The 17809-nt window shown below is 51.3% G+C and overlaps 1 protein-coding gene across 1 annotated transcript in view; it reads left to right on the top strand.

Annotated features, from left to right (window-relative positions):
- The window catches only part of Insr (insulin receptor), a 115852-nt gene extending 98934 nt beyond the window's left edge, over nt 1-16918 (top strand). The window contains exons 15-23 of the mRNA XM_033759412.1: nt 537-696; nt 3788-3890; nt 4860-4927; nt 5631-5875; nt 6971-7081; nt 7171-7330; nt 8814-8943; nt 9334-9468; nt 12112-16918. Coding sequence (XP_033615303.1) covers nt 537-696; nt 3788-3890; nt 4860-4927; nt 5631-5875; nt 6971-7081; nt 7171-7330; nt 8814-8943; nt 9334-9468; nt 12112-12466 — 1467 coding nt within the window. The 3' untranslated portion in view covers nt 12467-16918. The remainder of the gene's footprint in view (nt 1-536; nt 697-3787; nt 3891-4859; nt 4928-5630; nt 5876-6970; nt 7082-7170; nt 7331-8813; nt 8944-9333; nt 9469-12111) is intronic.
- The last annotated feature ends 891 nt before the right edge of the window (nt 16919-17809 follow it).

The following is a 17809-nucleotide window of genomic DNA, read 5'->3' as shown; positions in this document are numbered from 1 at the left end:
TAGTCGTGTTGGTTGGTTCATGGAGGTTACAGATCTGACTTTGACTGTTTTCTTTTTAGAAAATATTTTTACTGGTCTATGCTTGCAACACGTAATAATTCCAGCCGTCATGGGGTGTTAGCACAGACACAGGCTGCATCTGATACGTTTTTACCTGACCTTTTCCTTTCCTTCATTTTCCCCTCTGCCCATCCCAGGCCCCTTCCCAATTCCATAAAGTCTACCTCCCTGTTTCCTATCATCTTTTTATTTTGTTATCTTTAAATTATTTATATTTGGGGTTCCCATTTAAGAGAAACCAGATTAAATAATTAAGCTCGTGTGTCTGATTTATTTCACGCAACACTATGCATCTATTTTCCTACAAATGACTGAAAGTTTTCCTTCTTTATGGCTGAGTAGTACTCCACTGTGTATATGTACCACGTTTTCTGTATCCGTCCCCGCATCCAAGCGTGGGCCCGACTCAGAGTGGGTTCTGCCCCCTCTAGACGGCTCCAGGTGCGGCGCTCAGCCCCTTCTCGCCTCCCTCCTAGGAGCTGCACCTGTGTGTCTCCCGGAAGCACTACGCCCTGGAGAAGGGCTGCAGGCTGCGAGGGCTGCAGCCGGGCAACTACAGCGTGCGGATCCGGGCCACCTCCCTGGCGGGCAACGGCTCCTGGACAGAAGCCACCTATTTCTACGTGACAAATTATTGTAAGTCTCCCGGCCGCCTCCAGGGGCCGCTGTGGGCCCCTGGCTCTGGGCGGACTCCGGGAGAGCTGAGGGTGCCGGCCCTGGCTCTGACGCTTGGGTCCCCACCGCGTGCCCGGACCAGGTGTCCGACCTCTCTTGCGCACCGCGCTATCTCCTGGGTACACCTGGCCGCTGCGGTCTCAGACTGAACAGGCCGTAGATGAGGACTCGCTGTCACAATAACCCCGCGTGGCGACTCTCCAAAGCATTTCCATTGCTGGTGCTATTCTCTGTTTTCCGGGGATGACTTGAACGGTGCCAGAGGATGCAGGTCGGTTCTGTGTCAAGACTGTGCCTTTCTATACCCGGGACTTGGCCATCTTTGGATCTGGGTATCCAGGGGTCCTGGAGACACTGAGGCATAACTGTAGTTCGGAAGATGACGGGATCCGTTTCAGGGGTGGAGAAGGGTTTCAGTGACGTGAGGTCAGGGGCTGTCGCAGGACCCTCTGAGGGATGTATTAGCTCTTGTTGCTGGTGTCTACATATTTGTTTCCTTCATTCAGAGGGCCTCTGCCCTGAGATGCATCCCCGGCCCTTTATTTTAATTCTGAAACAGAGCATCCCTGAGTCACTAGGTTGCACAGGCTGGACTCAAATTTGCAACCCTCCTGCCTCAGCCTCCCAGAGTGCCAGGGTTATAAGCTAGTACCACCATGCCTGGGTCCACCTTTGTTAGTAGGTGGACCGTGTCCTCTGGGGAAGGGGGCAGAGTACACCTGCTCTACCTTGGGTACGGCAGGCATCCGGAGCATGAAGGCACCCCGAGGGAAGAGGGGTGGGGACCGCAGACTGCTTAGCGCGTGCTCCTGGCTGAGACCTTGAAGGGTGTGTGCATAGAGGCAGAAGAGGGAGGTCTGTTCAGCCGGTCCCACTGCAGGAGGAACCCATGTGAGCGGTGAGCTGGGGGACGATTATAGACCGGGTGGAGGGGGGATCTAAAGCAAGGGTGAGGGGAGACTTTTGCTTCCTGGCTGCATTTTTCACCCCTGGGCACGAGGAGAGGGCGGAAGCGGGGGAGAGATTGTGGTTGGGCTGGTTCTGGTTGTGGCTGGCACTGTCCTGATAGCAGCCAAGTGCACTGCACAAGCCTACCTGGAACCTGCCTGGGTTTAGCGCAGAGACCAAAGCTTGGGCGCACGGTGATCTCCAACGCCACCCCCCCTCCAGACAGCGGGCCCCCCCGTATTTCCGATCACCTGCTTGCATATTCTGGGGTTCTCAGGACCGCTGGGAGCTGAGAGTTGGTTAGAATGGCTTACAGACTCAAGAAAGTGCCACGGTGATGAAGACAGTTTTATAAAAGGTCAGGAGCCACCAGCTGGGCATGGTGGTACAGGCTTGTAAGGCAGGAGACGCCCAAGTTCAAGGCCAGTCTTGAAACAAAGCACGTTTTCAAAAAGGGTCTGGAGTTGTAGCTTCATGTAAAGCCTGGTACTGAAAAACATCAGAAATGACGGCACCACCCAGAGATGAGGACCCTACTGATAGGGTGAGTCCCGTGGGGATCCCCAGTGCAGCGCTACCAGGCCCGTACCACACTGAATCGGGGTGCACATTGTGGCAGTGTCCGCCCCAGCCCGATCTCCTCAGAGCTTTGGTGTCCGGAGCCTTTACCGTGGTTCCCGCGTGTGGACGTGATTCTTTGAACCAAGGTCCCTAGGAGAAGCCGGAGGAGGGAATTCTCAGGACAGAGCTGCCCCCTGCAGGCTTTAAGGAGCATTGTCAAGATCAGCTCCAGATGGCCCGGGTTCGAGTCCCCTGTCTGTCTGGAGCAGCTCTGGGACTTGGGCTAGGACCCGCTTCCACCAGCAGGTCTCGGTCCCCGGTCTGTTCAGTGGAGCTTGTCATTACCCCTCCGTCCTTGGTGGATGGGACAATTGTGTAACGTCGTCTGTGTGGGGCTCCTCAGGCCGTACCCGGCATTTAGTAAGTGTTCGGTCCCTCGTTGCTGTATTGCTGTATCATTATTATGGCACCGGGGATTGAAGCCGGAGTCTTTGCCCTGAGCTACGTCTCAGCCCTTTTTAGTTGTTTATGTTCTTCTTTTAAATTTAAAATTAAATGTATTTATTTTGAGACTGGGTCTTGATAAGTCTGGGCTTGAATTATCGATCTTCCTGTCTCAGCCTCCCAGAGTACCGGGTTGCTGGGTGAGTGGGAGGCTATGTCAGATTGCGCGTTGCTATTAAGATCTTGCAAAATGCGATTCATTTGAGAACGTGTTTTCCTCCTCGGCTTCAGAGTGTCTACGTGTACGAGTGAACACGTTCATAATTACACACAGCTCGACCTTATGTGTGAGTTAAAAAAAAAAAAAAATCCTAAGACTCCAGGTGACATTTCTCCAGCCGGTTTTAAAGGGGTGCTTTGGGAGGAAAATGCATTTTCCTTTATTTAGCCTAGTATTTTCTTGGAAGCCAGGTGTGTCCGTCAACGTCCCATTGCTATATCATATACCTGAGACAATTTGCCTATAAAGAGGAAAGGTTATAAAGAGGAAAGAGTTAACTTTAGAGGATCCACCATCAGGCACAACAGGTTTGGGTTGGGGGTTTCTGAGAGCAGCGGTGGGGAGTGCATGACAGAGCGACTGCTCACCTCATGGTCAGGAAGAGAGACTGACAGACAGACAGACAGACGCCGCGGTCCCACAAGGCCCTTGAAGGACACAACCGTGAAGACCCAGTGACCTCCTGCCGGGCTCTCCCTCTCTCAGGCTCCAGCACCTCCCAGTAGGACGACCCCGGGACCGAGTCTGTAACTCTTGGGCCCCAAGGGACACTCACGACCTAAACTGGTGTCACACGCCTGTCGTCCCAGCATTCTGGGAGGCTGAGGCAGGAGGATCCCAAGGATGAGCCCAGACCGAGCAATCTAGTGACTTAGCGAGAACCTGTCTCAGAGTAAAGAATAGACAGGCCTGGCGTTATAGCTCAGTGTGAAGGCCCAGAGTTCCTTCCCCAATACTGAAAATGGACAAAGGAACACATGTGAAATTTGATGCGAGTGCATTTGGATATGAAACATGTATTTTCTTGTTCTCTTGCAGCAGATGTCTCATCAAATATTGCAAAGATGATCATTGGTCCCCTCATCTTCGTCTTCCTCTTCAGTGTTGTGATCGGGAGTATTTATCTATTCCTGAGAAAGAGGTAAGTGTGTGGTGGGCAATGCAGAAACCTTCACCTAGAATCAGGTATAGTAGAGCTGAGTTTCTGATAAATTTTCCCGAATCTGTAACACCAGATTCCCAGGTTACAGGAGGCTTATCAGGATGAGACTCCATCATACGCTGAGGAACATTCATGTAGTACAGACAGTCCGCATTTAATGACCAAGGGTATATCCCGGCGACTAGGTCATTTAGAGACTCGGCAGCCGTGAGTCTGGCCGGTCATTAGCTGGGTAGATTATTAAACGAGGAATATCAGTTTCCATGGTATGGGGACGGCCGTGTAAACATATGGATGATGCTGAAAACTCGGAACAGCATCGATCGTAGTCCAATGTCGTAGAATAATTAGAAGTCCACGCCCCGAGTTCGTAATGTTCAATTTAATTACTATTACCTTGGCTCTTAGTATAGCTTATTTAATTGTGAGACTCTATAATTTTTTTTATGGTACTGGGGGTCAAGCCCAGGGCTTCTCTTCCCCTGAACTTCACCCCCAGCCCTTTTTATTGCTTTTGAGACAGGGTCTGGCTAAGTCACCCAGGCAGGACTCGAACTTGCGACCTCCCACCTCCGCCTCCCTTGGTGCTGGGTAATTTCATGATTCATGATGGTTGATTCGACAGTTGTTCCTCACCGCCCGGGAAAGCTGGCTCTAGCTTGGTACTGAGTGTGTAGCATTTAGGTGCCTCCCAGGCAAGCACACAGTGCAGTTAAAGCCTGTGAGGGAGGGGCAGGCGTCCCCGTGCCGATGGGATCTATTTAGGATCACATGGAAAGCTTTCTCTTTGCTGTGAAGTCTCAGTCTGGACAGACAGCAGGATAAATAACCCCGTTCTTGGTTTGTGCTGCGGGCCTTTACCGTGGGTGAACATTCCTGCTGTGGCCGGTGCTGAGACCCACAGAGTGCTGTGAGGTTCTCAAGCTGTCCTTCTCCTCTGCTCCCCAGACAGCCGGATGGGCCAATGGGACCGCTGTACGCTTCCTCAAACCCTGAGTACCTCAGCGCCAGCGACGGTGAGTACCAGCGCCCCCCACTGCCATCGAGAGAGAGCTGAGCGTGGCTGGCTCCACCCCTAGCGGGTGAGAAAAGCCCCGTTGTCCTTTGAGCCAGGTCCTGACTTGCCATCCACGCCGGGAGGCAGGCATTGGAGCCAAAATGGTAGGCTCAGGGTAGAGAGCTGCAGGTAGTGGCTGGCTGAGCCGGGGGACACATTCTGGTGTTGGTGCTCGGGCGATCTCCAGGACTTAGGCACACTCCACAACTCTGCTTGGGTTGGATGTGTTGATTCCTGTGAACCAAAGCAAACATCACAAGGCCATGTTCAGGGCCGAGGGATGGGGGCACAGAATCCGCACCTTCCTGGGAAGGATTGCCAAGTACTGGGGCCATCTTGTTTTTACAGCCCGTTCTCCATCCTCTTTACACTTTATAGCTCCAGTGGGAAGTGGGGCCGTTCAGTAGCAGGAGTCTGAAATCAGCTAGGGGTTGGGCTGCAGGCCTGGCTGGACACATACAGGCGAGGACCTCAGACTGGGGTTGGCGCCTTCCCTAGCCCTCTGCCACCTTCTCCAGTGCCCTGTTCTCCAGGGCACACCCCATGCCCGGCACGGGTCCTGGATCACAGAATGAATGGACACTGGGGACTCAGTGAGTGGGAGGTGGCCGGGAACCCCCGAGGGATTGGTCAGGAATGCCGTGTAGATAAGTGAGAAGCAGTGTTTCCGTGTTCTGTGTATGTGCCGGACGAGTGGGAGGTGCCTCGAGAGAAGATCACCCTCCTGCGAGAGCTGGGGCAGGGCTCCTTTGGCATGGTGTATGAGGGAAATGCCAAGGACATCGTCAAGGGTGAAGCGGAGACTCGAGTGGCGGTGAAGACGGTCAACGAGGCAGCCAGTCTCCGAGAGAGGATCGAATTCCTCAACGAGGCCTCTGTCATGAAGGGCTTCACATGTCACCACGTGGTGAGTCTGGCTTGGATGGGGCGAAGGCTTCCGTTCACGTCCTTTCCCTTCCTGAACCTCTTCCACACCGAGCCACTGAGGACCCTGGCTTCAAACCCTTTTCCACTCCCCACCTGGTGAAGCCTCTTGTCCTAAAGATCTTGAGAAGAGCCCCTCCCTCCTCCATCCCATCCCATCCTCACCTGGAACTAAACTCTTAGTACTCTCTTTTCACTTTCCAGAACTTTCTAGAATCTTCTCTAGGTTTCTAGAATGTTCCATGGGTTTCCAGGATTTCTCATCACTTTCCAAATTTTTTCATTGCTGTCCAGAATTTTCCTTTGCCTTCTGGTATCTTCCACCTAGTCCCTCTCCCTGGCTCCTTTGCAACCACAAACCACATGGGGGTCCACCCCTTCCTACTTGACTTCATTCTCACTTCTCCTTGAAGCCAACACAAACCCAGCTTTCCTTTGCGATCCCACCACGGACCCTTGGTTTCTCTTTGGGGCCTCATTTCCTTTCATTCTTGCCACGCACATTTATGAGAGCCCCTAAGCCCCTTTCTTGTTCACGATGCAGAAGGTGCATCCTCATGAATCCCCCAGGATGGCAGGTAGGGGGGACAGGTTCCAAATCCAAAGTGCTGGGAGATGTTAGGGGAAAACACCAAGAGAGCCAGATGTGGTGGCACACACCTGCAATCTTAGCATTCAGGAGGCCGAGCCAGAAGGCCAACTGGACTACAGAGTGAGACCTTGCCTCACAAAAACAAACAGTGAAAAGAGGGAACGGGGGGAGTTTATCTGAGCAAAGGCTTAAAGGACGTGAAGGACTCAGTTCTGCAGCCATGGGATGGAATGGAGTCAGGCCGAGGGAACGGTGAACACAGGAACAACCTAGGAGCTAGGCAGGTGCCTGCGTGCTCAGAAACACTCGGGGTCAGATTTTTTGGGACGTCACTGTGCGTGACGAGTCTGTCCCCCCACCCCAGATGGACTCACCGGGCTCCATCCAGGAACTGGGCTGTGCAGTGCCTTGGGCACCGGACAGACCGCAGTGAGTTGAAATCATCCCCCAAGACTCTCATCCAAGAGCCCCACACTTGCTCCGCAGGTCCGGCTCCTGGGGGTGGTGTCCAAGGGCCAGCCGACCCTGGTGGTGATGGAGTTGATGGCCCACGGAGATTTGAAGAGCTACCTCCGCTCCCTGCGGCCGGAGTCTGAGGTGAGCTGCGTCTCGGTCCCTGGCCAGGGACCTGCTCCCGTCCTGCGGCTACCAGCATCGCTGAATACCGCCTCGTGTCTCAACTTTAGAATAACCCTGGCCGCCCTCCCCCTACCCTACAAGAGATGACCCAGATGGCGGCGGAGATTGCCGATGGGATGGCGTACCTGAACGCCAAGAAGTTCGTACACCGGGACTTGGCAGCTCGAAACTGCATGGTTGCCCATGATTTTACTGTCAAAATCGGAGGTTTGTCTGGGGAAGTTTTCCCTCTGCTTTGAAATGTATGGCCCAGACTAGGTTTGCTTGCAAAATCTCTTCCGATAGCGTCAAGGGGGCAGGACTTGGGGTGGGGGCCCAAGTTTCCAGCTGTAATGCGACTGTACTTACTGGAGAACTCACTCACCTACTCGCTTCTTTCAAGAACACGTGTGTACCATGTAGGTGCCGTAACCGTAGGTGCTGGAGATGCAAGTGGGGATAAGTCACCATGATTTTCTGCCCTCGTGAGCCTTTATCTGTAACATCTGGCACAGAACTGCCTTACTGGTTGTGGCCATTTACATTTAAATGAATTTAAATTAAAGTAAACATTCAGGGCAAGCACCGCGATAGCCACAATCCACTATTAGCCGCCACCTTGGAGGGTGCAAGTATAAGTGATGCCCATGACCACAGGAGGAGGCTGGGCTGCTTCAGCTACCCAGGGAAGTAGTTCGCACTTGCACAAACAAGATAAGGAAGACTGGTACACAGCGCTGACGGGTGGGGGGAAAGTTCCATGGTAGAGGGAAGGAAATGGCTCTCCCGAAAGAAGGCAGTGTGTCAGCCATGGCTGGCAGGAGGTAGAGAGCCTCTGGGAGGAGTTACCGCTGATGCAAAGGCCAGGGGGCTGGAAGGGTGGTGATAAGGTGTGAACACAATGAATGTGGGGGACCGTGACAGCAGCATCACGTGTGAAGTTGAGCTGGGAGGCAAGAACCAGACTTATGAGTTGCCAGTCACGGAAGTCATCTTGCTCTTGTCCCGCGAGGCCAATGGGAAGCCAGAAGGGACATAACTCTACTTGTGATCCAACAGTGAGAATCAGGAAGGAGCATGAGCCCATTAATGGTCCCAGATGATGCTCAGCATCAGCAGCGGGAGTGGAGAGGGATGTGCTGCTCTCACTGGGCCTCTCTCGGGCCGTGGGCTGTCACTGTCTGCTGGGAAAGATGGGCCTCAGGTAGAGAGGGCGGTGGAACTTGGTGGTGCCAGGGTAATTGATGAAAAGAATGGAGGGATTAGGGATCGGCTTCTGTCTTGGATGTGGGATGTGAGAAGAGAGAGTGATCAAAGAACAGCCTGGAGCTGGGCTTCCGGCTGGGCAGCCGGCTGGACCGCAGGGCTGTATTCGATGGAGAACTCTAAGCCCAAGGTTCCGTTTGGGGCGAGCCCTGTGAGGGTCCAGCGGGGAAGAATGCGTAACTGAGATGGGATTCCGAGCTTGGGGCCAGCGCGTCATTGCTTTTGCCCTTGGTGCCTCGTTTTTGCTCTCTTTAAATGGCGTCCCACATTAACCTCTACGCTTCCCCACGAGTGCCGACTCTGGGTACGGCCTTCCCCCGGGTGAACACACACCGGAGGGGCCGATGAGCCGTTCTGAGGGCTCTGGGAGGGGTGGAGCAGTCAGGACGGCAGGTGTGAGGGCCCCGCGCTGAAGGGCGTGAGGGTGTGAGCGGTTTGCTTTCAGACTTCGGGATGACCAGAGACATCTACGAGACGGATTACTACCGGAAGGGAGGCAAAGGACTGCTCCCCGTGCGGTGGATGGCGCCGGAGTCCTTGAAGGATGGGGTCTTCACCACTTCTTCTGACATGTGGTGAGTGGCGTGTGGGCTGCTGGACAGACGCGCTGGGCTCGGAGGTCAGGGGATCTGCTAGGGCCACCAGTAAGAGCCGGTGAGGAAAAGCCTGCCTGCTTCGTGTCTCCCCTCCCAGGAAGCCGAGGGGTGTTTTGTCCGAGGACCTTTGCAAGGGGATCCTTACATTCTGATGGAGAGTAATCTTTTACAGGAACTCAACGAGTCGCAGTTGCAGCGCGAATTGTCTTAACTTATTCGCCAACCGGGTTCTAGCAAACCAAAAGAGAGGGTGTGTGTGTGTGTGTGTGTGTGTGTGTGTGTGTGTGTTTGCAACAGTGTTCGGAAGCATGTAGATGCGTGTGTCTATATGTTTTGCTGGCTTCTTTTTGACTGCTCTGTCGTCGGCAGGTCCTTTGGTGTCGTCCTTTGGGAAATCACCAGCTTGGCAGAACAGCCTTACCAAGGCCTGTCTAACGAACAGGTGTTGAAATTTGTCATGGATGGAGGGTACCTGGACCAGCCCGACAATTGTCCAGAGAGAGTGTAAGTGCAGAAGGGGCACACAGTGTGCAAGATGTTCCTTGAAAAGACGCTGCCCTTTACCTTTTCTGCTTCGCTTTGCTTCTCGTGTGTTGCCCTGCGTGGCTGCACTTGAAAGCCCTCTGCCTACTGTGCGTCTGTTTGTTTTTTGGGTTGGTTTTTTTTTTTTTTGGTACCAGGGATCGAACTCAGGTCCTTGTGCTTGCGAGGCAGGCGGTGGATCCACTGAGCTAAATCCCTGGCCCTGTGCGTCTGTTTGTTTTTTGGGTTGGTTTTTTTTTTTTTTGGTACCAGGGATCGAACTCAGGTCCTTGTGCTTGCGAGGCAGGCGGTGGATCCACTGAGCTAAATCCCTGGCCCTGTGCGTCTGTTTGAACAGTCTGTCTTCACCACATTCTTGTGTTTGCGCGTCACATTTCACGTGCAGTTTGTGTTTGTGTGTTGCATTTTGCACTGACTTCTTCATGCGTGCGCTGTTCCCGTGGCACGTCAACACGCATGCACGTGTTTTCATAGGGAATAGAAGCATGTGTGCTTGCACGCGCATGGCAGATCTTTGCACACACGATGAGGTTTGCATATCCTGCGTCTTACGTGTCATATCGTATGTGCGGTCACCTCTGCGTATTACGTGTCTGCATTCATGTACGTGTTTCCACATCATTACATGTGTGCTTTCCCTGCACGTCACATCTTTGGAGGGTTGTTGTAAAGCAGCCTAGGGCAGTGGTTACCTCTGGAGAAGGGAGCATGAGAGACCTATGTCTAGTTGCCTTTTTCTTTATATGCTTAAAATTTTTCTGTGTTTTCTCCCCCAAAACTATTTTTGTTTTAAATTTTTCTTGGTGAATGAAACAGTCAACATATGAGCACGGCATTAAACATTAGGAAAAATGCCCACCCTCGCTAATGGTGTTAATAAAGGTTAAAAAAAAAAACAAAAAAAACAAGAGCCGGGGATTTAGCTCAGTGGTGCTTCTGAAATTTTATGGCGGGAGATCATTTTATTATGTCCTCCCCCAAAGAATAAGACATCTATGACAAATTGTATGAAGCAGACATGATTTGGTAACTCTTAACAAAATATTTCCAAATATTTCATCATGAAGGATCTGCGTACCTATGTGCACTTAAGCCGGGTATGATTCCAGAATCAGGAAAATTGAGTCAGGTCTGGGGCAGGGGTTTACCAGCTTTCCCCAAAGTAAATCTTTTCAGCTTCGTGGGCCAAGCTACTCGACCCTGCTTGTGGTAGCTGGAAGGAGACGGTGGACGTGACAGAAATGGGTGGCCATAACCACATCTACAAGCCAGCTTTCCACTGTGCCGGCAAAATCAGTTTAAAGGAGGAAAGATTTCTTCCGGCTCGCGGTTCCAAGAGGGTGCAGTCCGTGGTTGCTTGGCTGTGTTGTTTCTAGGGCCGTGGCTGGGAGGGTCAGGGCCGGTGGCATGGATGTGCCGCAAGAAAGAAAGCTGCCCAACTGGTGGCAGCCAGGAAGCAGAGGAGACCAGAGCGGAGGAGGCCAGGGACAGACTACCTCCTCGGAGGGCACGGCCCGTGACCAGCCTCTTCCAGCCCTTCAACACGAACTTTTGGAGGACATTCAAGATACCGTCCATGACACCCTGTGACGATAACACTTTATTTAGAAACATACTTGGGGGCAGATTTGGTCAGAGGCTGGTGTCGGCCGACTGCTGCCCTGGAGGAAGTCAGAGTGGTGAAAGGAGGGGGTGAAATCGAAAACACAGGCCCTCGGCTCCTGTTCTGGGTGCTGAGCGACAGCCTGCGGGTCCCAGGGCAGCCAGCCCGTGAGGTGCAGGGCCCTGGGCGTTGCTAGACACTTTGGCGTCTCTTGCCAGCACAGGCTGTGTAGCCCACCAGGAAGCACCTGGTTCCCTGACTAGGGCCTCTCCTGTCTCCTTCTGGAGGGTGAGGGAGGAGTCTTCAGCGTGTCCCTTTGGAGCTGGCTCCCTGGGTAAAACCCACACAGTTGGACCTGCTACTGCTCGGGCATCCCAACCCCTAAGTGTGTGTAAGCCTAGAATTCCTGGTGGGCACAGAGCAGCCTTTGAAGGAGGCCCAGGTAGGAGTGAAACCCCATCAGACTCCCAGGGATTGGGAGCCAAGGATGTATACAATGTTTTACCACTCTCTGGAATGAGCCAGAGCCCTTTTGGCTTTGTTTGTTTGTTTGTTTGTTTTGATAGAGGGACTTGAACCCCAGGGCTTTTCCCCTGAGCTACATCCCAAGTCTTTTATTTCATTTTGAGACAGGGTCTTGCAAAGTTGCACAGGCTGGACTTGAACCTGTTGTCCTCCTGCCTCAGCCTCCCAGAGCGCTGGGCTTATAGTCAAGTACCACCGGTCCGCATTTCAGATTTCTTTTCCGCACTGTCTTCCAGCCGGATGTGGGGTGCACACTTATAATCCCAGTACTCTGGGAGGCTGAGGCTGGCAGATCTGAACTTTGAGCTCAGTTTGGGGCGACAGAAACAAGACTCTTCAGCACCCCTAGAATTGCCGTTTCTGCCTTGATGTTGAGCCTCACACGGCCTCCCCTTGCCGTGAGAGCTCAGTGTCCCTGGGTGGGGCTGCTGGGCCGGGCAACCGGACTCACCAGTGTGTGTCCCTCTGTCCCACAGCACGGACCTGATGCGTATGTGCTGGCAGTTTAACCCCAAGATGCGGCCAACCTTCTTGGAGATCATCAACCTGCTGAAGGACGACCTGCACCCCAGCTTCCCAGAAGTCTCTTTCTTCCACAGCGAGGAGAACAAGGCCCCGGACAGCGAGGAGCTGGAGGTGGAGTTCGAGGACATGGAGAACGTGCCCTTGGACCGGTCCTCACACTGTCAGAGGGAGGAGGCCGGGGGCCGGGAGGGAGGGTCCTCGCTGGGCATCAAGCGGAACTATGACGAGCACATCCCGTACACCCACATGAACGGGGGCCGGAAGAACGGGCGGATTCTGCCCCTGCCCCGGTCCAGCCCTTCCTAACAGTGCCTGCCCGGGGAAGGGCTGCCCGCGTCGTCCTACTTTCCTCTGGTTTTTGGACGCCTCCAGAAAACTCAGGACTCTCACGACTCTACCCCCGTGTCAAACGGAGCTCCGACGGTTCCCGGACAGTTTCGCTCGTCTTTTCATCGGAAGCGTATGGATGTGACTTCCGCTCCAACCCATCTTCGTCAGAGGATTTCACTGTGAACCTGGAGGGGACGGGGTTTCCACAGCTGCTGCCTGTTTTGCCACAAACAGTTTCAAACCAGGACTCTTCCTTTTCTTTTGCTTTTCTGTTTCCGTAGGAGACTGAGGGGAAAAAAACAAAAAAGCACCTGTTTTGACAAAGATTTTTTTTTTTTCCTTTTTTTCTTTTGCTGGCGTCTGAGCTATAAGACAAATCTTGTTTGTGGAACAAAAGTTGGCAAGGAAGGAGAAACAAAACCCTGTTTCAGGAGAAATCCAAGCTTTGACAGGGTGAGCTTTGAGGTGTTTTTCTCATCCAGGTGAAAGGATTTTATTTTATTTTTCTTATTCACAAAAATCAGTTCCTCAAATTGACCAATAGCTGCTGCTTTCATATTTTTGAGAAAGGGTGTGCAGTCCCCGCGTGTGTGCACGTACACACGTGTGCACCCGTAAGCATGTGCGTCCAGGTTAGAGCCTGCCGGTGTGTGCGTGTGTGTGTGTGTGTGTGTGCGCGCGTGTGTAAAATATTCATGCCGGGTTGATGCTTTGGGTATCGGCTCATGAAAGGTTCTGCTGTTCGGTGTGTTTAAAGTTCACATCCTTTTCTGCCCTTCCTTTGTGTTACCGGGAGGCTGTGTCCTCAACACATTCTCCTCGTGTAGAAATCTTGCCTCAGGTGTCTTCTCTTTCCTTCCCGTTGGTGACAAAATGTTTTCCAGGAGCTGAGCAAGAAGCGTTTAGATTGGAGTGGTCGTGGAGCTTTGGAAGACCAGAAAAGCCAGAACAAAAAAATATAATGGAAGAAGAAAAAGGAGGAGGAGGAGGAGGAGGAGGAGGAGAAAAAGAAACAGAAGAAGTAGAAGAAGAAAGAACTGAGATGACAAAAGGATTGAGAACATATTTGTAACATATCTAATTTTGGGGAAATCTCTGGCATTAGCCTTATAAGTGATTGGCCGTCTCCTAGGTGTTGGGAGGGTCTTCCTGTCGGGGGAGAGGGAGCAAGGCACAAATGCCCTCCTTGTGCGGTCCTAGAGGCACCCTCTTCTGGGAATCTAGCCACATTAGCTGCTAACCCTTTTGGACATCGTGAGGCCACATGGAGGATGTGGGTGGCTGGGATTTGTGGATGGTGAGGCTCAGGCCCTAAGTTCCACAGGAAGCTTCCCGCCTGGATAAGCCGGTGATTATCTGGAGCCGAGCCTGCCCTTCAGAACGCCTGTGTGCTGGATTCTCTGTGTGTGCCATGCCTCTGAGGCACTCCTCCTCCTAGGCCTGTGCCTTTCTCGGTTATGATGCAAACATGACAGACTCTGATCCCAAAGGCCCACAGCAATGGACGGACTTTGAAAACGCTAAGCAATATCAAAGGAGAGGCCCCTCTGTGGGTGCCCCTCTACTCTTGGGGCATCTGACCATCCTCAGAGCCAAACTCCCAGAGCTGCTCTGTGCCCAGAGACCGCAGCTGGGCCAGATGTGCCTGAGCGAATATATTTCTCAGGTGCTTATAATGTTGCAATCCCCTAAGATACTTCAAGCCGGGAGGAGAAAGCATCAAAGGCCTTCCCATCAATGAGGACTTCCACTTGGATGTGACCCACTGTTTCCTGTTCTTGTGAAAAGAACCACAGCTGCTCAAGAGAAGAAAAAGGATTCATCAAAATTACCACCCGGGGGTTCTCCCTGCATGCATTTTTCTCCTAAGTGTTTGATTGCTTCCTTCTTTTCGTAAGAGAAAAGTTGAGGGAGAGATGTGAAATGGCAGCCTCCAGGCCCACTCAGTTCTGGATTAAGGAACACAGGTGCACCCACATCCCAATTGCCTATTGCATTTAGATGATTTGAGAAATTACAGCATGCAACATATGGCTGGGGAGCATCCACGGTGGATACAAGAAGCAAGAGTACAGAAATTACGTTTGCCAAAATTGACCTGTGAATAGAAGAGGGTCTGTATGTAAATTAAAGACACACATAGATCTAGGTATTTTGTTCTTTTCGTAGTAAATTTGTAGTGGCCGTATATGACAGTAGCAGCCATTTTCACATTTTTCTAATTCAGAAAAGGTTTTTCTTATATTACTGGGGGAAAGTATTTATTTTAATATATAAAATCACTCTAAAATCACTTTTGAAAAAATGGAGTGCATGTAAATTTTTATCAAGGAAAAATAAACAGGTGAATGTGGGTATGATTTTTTTTTTTTTTTCAGCACAGTCTACCTCAGCGTATTGTTAGGATGTGGTTCAGTTACGGACGTCTTCGACACATCAGAATCCTGTTTGGATCCAGTCTGTATTAGGGAAGATAGGTATCACCTGGTTCTGAATGCCAAGGACCAGTAAGGATTTTGAGGGAGGAAGTTGGGATGGAGAACTTGTGACCTTCACATGACATCAATCCGTTGACTCCTGGCTGACAATATTCCCTGCATTTAATCTTCATTTTAAAAGCGAAATCCTCTGTCTGCCGACCCCATGCTCCCCAAACGTAAACCAAGTTTTAGGCCGTGATGATGTATCTGACAGATGGGGTACCCGGTCTTACCTTTCTTTGGTGAGAGGGCCGGATCCCATGTCCTGTTGAGGCCAAGACAGCCTTTGACTCACAGCCAGGGCCTCGCGCGTCCCACCAAGTGCCCCCGAAGTGAGAACAAAGGCACCCAGGTGCTCCGGTGGTTTGTTCCTACTCCTTTCAGACTGGAGATGCTCTCTGTCAACAGAATGAATTTTATTCTTGAGCACCTCACACACGACAACGACGGCAATGTTTCTTTCTTTTTTTTTTCCTCTGAGCGGGAAAGAAGCATTTCTGGAAACCCCAATCTGAAACTCATCCGTGTATGGAATGCGTTTTTTAGCAACAGAACCTTGGACCCCTGTGCGAAGGTCGGGCCGACCTCCAGCGGATGCTGATTGACTTCGTGCTAATTTGAGAGCCTCTCTGCGGCTCCAGGCAGGGCCAGCACAGTTTTGTCACACTGCACACCTCACTGTTTTGTATCTTTAGACTCTACCCTTCCCAACTCACTCTTCTGCCCCGGAGAGGGGTAGAGAGCTGGACCCACCTTGTGCGGGTGGGACTTCACCGATTTCATTCTGATGTCTGCGGTGGCTCCGTGGAGGGAAAAAGAGAAGCAGTTGAAGGCCACAGATTTCCTTTTATCACGGAAACGTTGACCTCAGAACAACAGGACTTTGGCTGTAGAAAGGCAGAGTGTCCTGAGAGTTCGTAGTGATGCGATGGGTTATAAAAAAAAAAAAAAGCAACGGAACCAGATTGGGTTGACATGGTTTATTTTTTAAAGAAGGCTCCCGGTTATAAAACATTTTTTTCTCGACACAGTGGAATCCATGCTGTCATAGTCCTTCTGGGAGGAGAACACCAAACATCACTTTCTCCATGGGTCAGCAAGCACATACCAGGGAGTGGGCTGGTTTGGGAGCTGTCCTAGGTTCTGTCTGTCATTTGAAGTTGGTACAGTGCAGAAGTAATTACTGGTTCTCTAGGTATAGGCTGAGCAAAATCGATTGAGATTGTGGGTACTGATGCAAGGGTCTGTGCGTAAAATGCTGTGATTTCTACCAAGGCACCCTAAGATGCACGCATTGGGTTGGGAGCTGTTTATTTGGGTGGACGTTTGGGGTGAGATGTCTGTTGGGTGCTGTCTGGTGAGTCCTTGATACGTTAGGCTCTTCAGAAATGATGGCTCTGTTGGGGCTGGGGAAAGAGGAGTGCTGATTGTTTTATAAAGGCTGTACGCAGAGTAGTGCCACTTTGAAAAAATCTTCGAAAACGTCCTTCCGAATGCTAATTTGCAGCTTATGGGAGGCTGGCTGAGGGAAGAACAGACCAACAATTGTTCAGAATACACACAGAAGAATTTTACGGACTTTTCGGGAGTTGTGACCTAAGGCAAATGTGTCCCTGTCCCTAAGACCGGGAGGGGAGTAATGACTTAGCGTGAGTTCATTGTCACTGTCTGCGAACCATCAGAGTCCAAGACCAGCCTCCGGCCAAATTTTATCTAAGTGTGGGCCCTAAAAATCCTTGGTAGAAACCAGATCATGAACCTAGGGCTCTTGGCCCCACCTGAGAAAGAAGGAACGGCTCCCAGACACAATGTGCACTCTTGTACATATTCAGGAATGGCTTGTTTGGGTCGTTACACTCTGTGTCAGTTGCTGCTCCATTCGTGTGCCTGGGTGGCCTCGGCCCTGCCCGTCAAAGGCGCGGGATTCACTGTGCCACCACTTCTGCCGAAAATAACTCAGAAACACAAAACCCACCCCAAAGCTCAACTGTCATTTTTTTTTTCAATGTTTTTCCTACAAGAGCCAAGTAGCACCATGTATAGACTAGGCCTTTTTTAGAGGGAGGGGAATTGAAAATTTTCTGCATGTAAAATACAGGATAATTACTTGTTTATATTAAAAATTCTGAATAAATTATCTGAGAATACGCTTGTTCTTGTGTGGTGTCCAGCCTGGCCTGTTTGAGGTTGTGGTTTTAGGGTGGGCTGGGTTAAGGAAACCCCTTGGGAAGTTCCGGATGCTGAGATGACGGACTCCTACATCCTCCAGTGCGAGACTCTGAAGTTAGTAATTCCGGCTGGCAGTTCTGGTGATCGGTACACACATACACCTAACTGTTACACCGGGGTGGCTCGGTGGTCACAAGTCAAATACATGCAGCATTATTTTTGCCTCCCTGAGGTTTTGTGGGCTTCCTCGTGATACGGTCTGAAAAGGAGTTCACTCTGGGAATACCAGTGAGCTGGCTCTACTTCAAGGTGTCGGACCCTTTTGTTGTGGTTAAACATTTGTAATGTCATCTTGGGAGCGCAGATGGGCCCCCGAGGTGGGTGGGTGGGGCGTGGGTTACGAAGATGATATTGGACAGTGGTCCTGGAGCCAGACACAGAGAACAGTGGTTAAGAAGGAAGATTTCCCATCTTCAGACCATCACGTGGCTTTTCATGAATCATACAATATTTCATGTGCTGTTTTGTGTTTTTTGTTTTTTGGTTTTTTTGCTGTGTAACAAACATCCCCCAAACTTAATGGCTTTCAACAGCAAACTTTTATGGTTTTTACTAAATGTATTTTTGTTGTTGTTTTGAGACAGGGTCTCACTATGTAGTTGAGACTGAC

Source organism: Fukomys damarensis, unplaced genomic scaffold, assembly GCF_012274545.1.
Source record: "Fukomys damarensis isolate Sample0158 unplaced genomic scaffold, DMR_v1.0_HiC HiC_scaffold_37, whole genome shotgun sequence".
NCBI classification, from domain to species: Eukaryota; Metazoa; Chordata; class Mammalia; order Rodentia; family Bathyergidae; genus Fukomys; species Fukomys damarensis.
Note: the sequence above shows the minus strand (reverse complement) of the source record. Positions and strands in the feature narration are given on the sequence as shown.